Source organism: Apaloderma vittatum, unplaced genomic scaffold (assembly GCF_000703405.1).
Source record: "Apaloderma vittatum isolate BGI_N311 unplaced genomic scaffold, ASM70340v1 scaffold16542, whole genome shotgun sequence".
In the NCBI taxonomy this organism is placed as follows: domain Eukaryota; kingdom Metazoa; phylum Chordata; class Aves; order Trogoniformes; family Trogonidae; genus Apaloderma; species Apaloderma vittatum.
The window spans coordinates 2,100-6,187 of NW_009702015.1; the positions used below are offsets into that span (position 1 = coordinate 2,100).

A 4,088-nucleotide genomic window follows, 5' to 3' on the forward strand; every position below is an offset into this window, starting at 1 on the left:
TTGCCTGAGTTGTCCTACTGTTAATGCTTTTGAAGTAACATTTTGCAAAAAACATTTGTGGTGATAGTTTGCTTTTCTTTTGAAAAGCCAACCAAACATTGTGTATTATCGGAAGGCCTTTATTATATGCTGAAGTTCAGACTTAATCCTGAGTTATTGTTAGAAGTAGATACTTAACCTGTTTCTTTTCTGTTTCTAGCTAAAGTACAAGTGCCTGTCTAGAATGTCCAGGCATGCACAACATCTTAGAGACCATGATATAAATCCATGTGTAGCGGTAAGATGATCAAATTGGGATTTCTGTTTGAATGTTTCAATCTTAAGTGAAGCAGTTTCTAGAGATTTTTTTTTTCCATGGATATCACTCTTCCATTGGCATTCTGAATAAAAAGTTTCTTAAAGAATCTGAAGATGGCAAGAGCTGGAAATCATTTGTTATAGTAAGTGTGGAATAACAATGAATAATTCCTTGTACTTAGGAGTAGTACAACTGATAGCAATCTCATCAATTTTCTATCCTTAAAATAAGAGCTGGAAATCTTGGTTAGACAAGCTTGGTTGGTTTTTAAAGTCTTTTGTGGATTATACCAAGCATCTTTGTAAACAATTATTTCGTGGGCTTTATCCTTACTATTTAAATAGTACTACTGTCTGCTATCTTAAAATGAAGTAATTGCTTGGAAATACTGTTTATCCTTTGTGATAGATGTTCCAGTGCTCTCTTTGATAGTATTCTTTCATCTGAGAAGCTGCCTCCTATCTTCATAGGTATTCTGGGAGATGTTAGAATTTGTAGACACCGAGTACAGTAACCTCCCTCAACTCTGAAAGTACCTTTTCCCTATTAAAGGAAACAGATGCCTCTAGAAAATGTATGGATGACAATAACTATAAAAAGGATATGTGTACTGCTTATTTTCTGAAGTACAAAAGCTGCAGAAAATTCTGGGTAAGCACAGCGGATTTTCTAAATTTTACTTCATGCTTTGTTTTAAGTATATTACTTCTAACAGTGCTTTCTGAATGCTTCAAACTTAGCTAGTGCTGACTGCTACTGTTTCTGTGGTGAACTACAGGCCTAGGTAGTCTTGGTATGTGTTGCTGGAAGACTTAAGGAGATGCACATCAAAGTACTTCACTTGGTTTTCCTAAGTTTACCCTGTTAGACTGTGAGAAGGTGTTCTTGCAGTATCTGGTATGTTTCCCTCTGAATTTGTGTCAGATATTTCTAGTAATAAGTTCTGTTTTAAATGGATATAATGAAAAAAATTTGATAGGAGGATGAGTTCATCTGATTTTAGTTTGAGTCGTGTTTACTTTAACCTAAGATAATGCTTAGAAAGAGTTCACTTTTATTTGGTGGTGTCCTTGTTTCTTTCTTGTGGTAGAGAAGTGTCATGACAAACTATGTGCAGTTAAACTGTTCTCTGCTGGTTCCTTTCATAGTAGTAAAGAGTCTTTTAGCTTAGCCTTTGACTACCTGCACAAACTACTGAAAAATTACAGACCATTGCACATTAGTCTGACATAGTGTAATGGGAATAGTGTAATTTCACTGTCTTCTGAAGCAGCAAGGCAAACTATCAGATATCCTCAGTTAAATAGTAGTTCATTTAATTAGCAGCTAATCATTGAGTGTCTGACTCGATATAAAAAGTACTTCTATTAAAGAATCTTACTCATTTGGAGCTCAGAGGCAGAGATTTTTTGAGAAATCTGTGTTCTCATAGTCATTTTCTTTTATTTTCAGCACGACATTATGATGCAAAGGAGAAGAAATGGTGTGAAACCAGAGATGCCTGCAGCAGAAGAGAGAAAGAAAATATTGGAATCAATGGAGAAGCCCTATTGACTAGAAACTTGTGTTGACTTTTTTCACTGTACATATAAAGACTTATCAGCAGCAAGTTGCCCTTCTTTGAAGTGGACTTTAAAGTTATCATATTTTGGATTAAAATTTTGAAATGTGTGAGCTTTCTTGGGATAGAACTTCTTGATTTTATTAATTCTCCCTGTTCTGGGAGTTTGACATGTCACTGAAAGACATGAGTATCAACACAACTTGTGCCTAGACTCTCTTTGGAAGTAGAAACTAACTTGCTGTGAAATGCTAAATATAAAATAAACAGGACTCACAGAAAGTCCCTTTGGAGAGATGGGACTGGTGAGTGTTGCAGTGTAGCTCTGGGGATACAGGAGATTGAGACTGGTATGTGCAACATGTTCCTTTTATCCAGCTATTCTGCCTAATAGCATGGATAGTATTTTCATGCAAGTTGTATTCTATGTCTCTGGTTTAAATAAGACTGTTCATGAACTAAAATCCTAAATCCAACAAACTTGTTGCAGGTTTACCACTGCACTCACTAGTGACAGCAGAAGCTTGCAGTAAATCAGATCTACAAGCTTTGCTTGCCACAAGGTTAGAGAGGCTGATGAAGAGCTGAACTCCTCAGGTCTTAACCGAATCGTACTTCTGTAGATAGCAAATAGATACTTTGCTGGAAAGGAGGTGGGGGGGCTCGTAGACATGTAAACATATACTCTGAGTGACATGGCAGGTTTAACTATAGTACATTTATCTGAGACTCTGGACAGCTGAAGCCCTGAGTTTGGAAATGCTTACTCGTACAAGACTACAAAGCTCGGTTTGAACAGGTACTCTGATCTTAAATAGATTCCCTAAACTGAACAAAGTGTAAACTGGTTACTATCTCGTACAAACACAGTTTTCTTACCTCTAGTACCTTATAGTGTCCTGGCTTGAAAGTTTACACCCAGTGGTAAAACAGAAAAACCACTGTCATGAGCTCAAGTTCCATGTGAAATCCTTTAGGACTTGCTGTGATCAAGTTGGCAGAACTCTGGCTGACCTCATTGGAGGATGGTGTAAAAGTGTTGTCTCTCTATTTAGACTGTTTTGGAAAGACTTCATGGCTTCCTGTTTCTCCTCCTGTCTGGCTTGTCTTATTTCTTTCCACTGGAGGCCTATTTGTATGCTTAGTGGGATTGTTATGCTGTTTCCACCTCCCCCCCTTTTTACTTGATTGGGCTAGTAACTAATGGAGGCCTGCTTTTCCTCTTCTTTCTCTCTGTTCTCATACATCTGAGGGGTTTTTTAAATGGATTGATCATACCCTTTCTGTTACTGGAATGAGTGTGTAACTCTATGCCTTCTGAGCATGCAGTTCTCTCAGCATAGCTGTGCAGCTTCCAAGCCATGTCACAAGTTCTCTAGTCAGTTCCTGGCAAGGGAAATAGACTTTCTTTGGTCAAGATCATCAAATTCTTTATTTTAAATTACTTTCTCTGCACTTAAAATGCGACCTTAGATTTTGTTGCTCTTGTGTGGAACAGAGAAGAAACTTTCATAACAAATTCAAAGGCTTTTTCTTGCCTGTCACCCTCCAGTGTCCTCCTGCATAGCAGTCTACTTTTTTGCCCATTGGACACTAGTTCTTTTTTAGTGATTTGAGCATTCTGATCTGTTTTCATTCAGACTTTTTTCATGTTAGTTTTGTTCTGTCTCTAATGTTGTACAGCTGTTGTGTCTCTACAACTAATGTTGTAGTCCTGATATGACTAACACAGCTCCTCTGGAAGGTCTTTGTTCTTCCTGTCTTGGTGAGAGGAGAACTTGCTTTCGTTATTCAAACTTAGCTGTAAGACTTCATTGACCATGCCTCTATTTGATCTTCCTGTTCATCTGCAGTTTTGGGGGAGCTGAGTGTCCCCTCTTCCTTAGCGCTGTATCTCTCTGGGCTTTTCTGGTTTTGCTGCCTTACTTGTCTAAGGGCACCTTCTCTCCCACTTGGCACAGGTTTGTCATCTGGCACCTCTGCTGTATCTTTGGGCATGTTCTTTGCTCCTATGGCTTTAGCTACTGTTCTAGCACTTGCTGTTTTCCTTTTGCTGTGCTCTTATGTTTTGGGCATATGTTAAAATCTACTGTATGTTTTAGTACTATGCAAGAAAAAAAATGCATCTCCTCTTGATGTGATTACACTGATTATCCTTGCATATACTCATGTTCCTTAAAGTTGTCTGATTTATCCTAGATTTTTCCTTTCAAGTTTTCTTTAAGCATA

General features: G+C 37.8%; 1 protein-coding gene across 1 annotated transcript; it reads left to right on the plus strand.

Annotated features, from left to right (window-relative positions):
• The first annotated feature begins 223 nt into the window (after nt 1-223).
• On the plus strand, nt 224-1,852 carry CHCHD7 (coiled-coil-helix-coiled-coil-helix domain containing 7). The gene is made up of 3 exons (XM_009879381.1): nt 224-277; nt 851-949; nt 1,751-1,852. Exons 1-3 carry the CDS (start codon nt 224-226, stop codon nt 1,850-1,852), a joined length of 255 nt encoding a protein of 84 aa, XP_009877683.1.
• The last annotated feature ends 2,236 nt before the right edge of the window (nt 1,853-4,088 follow it).

Coding starts and splice junctions, on each gene's coding strand:
- CHCHD7 (XM_009879381.1), top strand. CDS start 224: ATGTCCAGGCATGCACAACATCTTAGAGACCATGATATAAATCCATGT. Junction 278..850: donor ATATAAATCCATGTGTAGCG/GTAAGATGATCA, acceptor TCCCTATTAAAG/GAAACAGATGCCTCTAGAAA. Junction 950..1,750: donor AAAGCTGCAGAAAATTCTGG/GTAAGCACAGCG, acceptor TTTTATTTTCAG/CACGACATTATGATGCAAAG.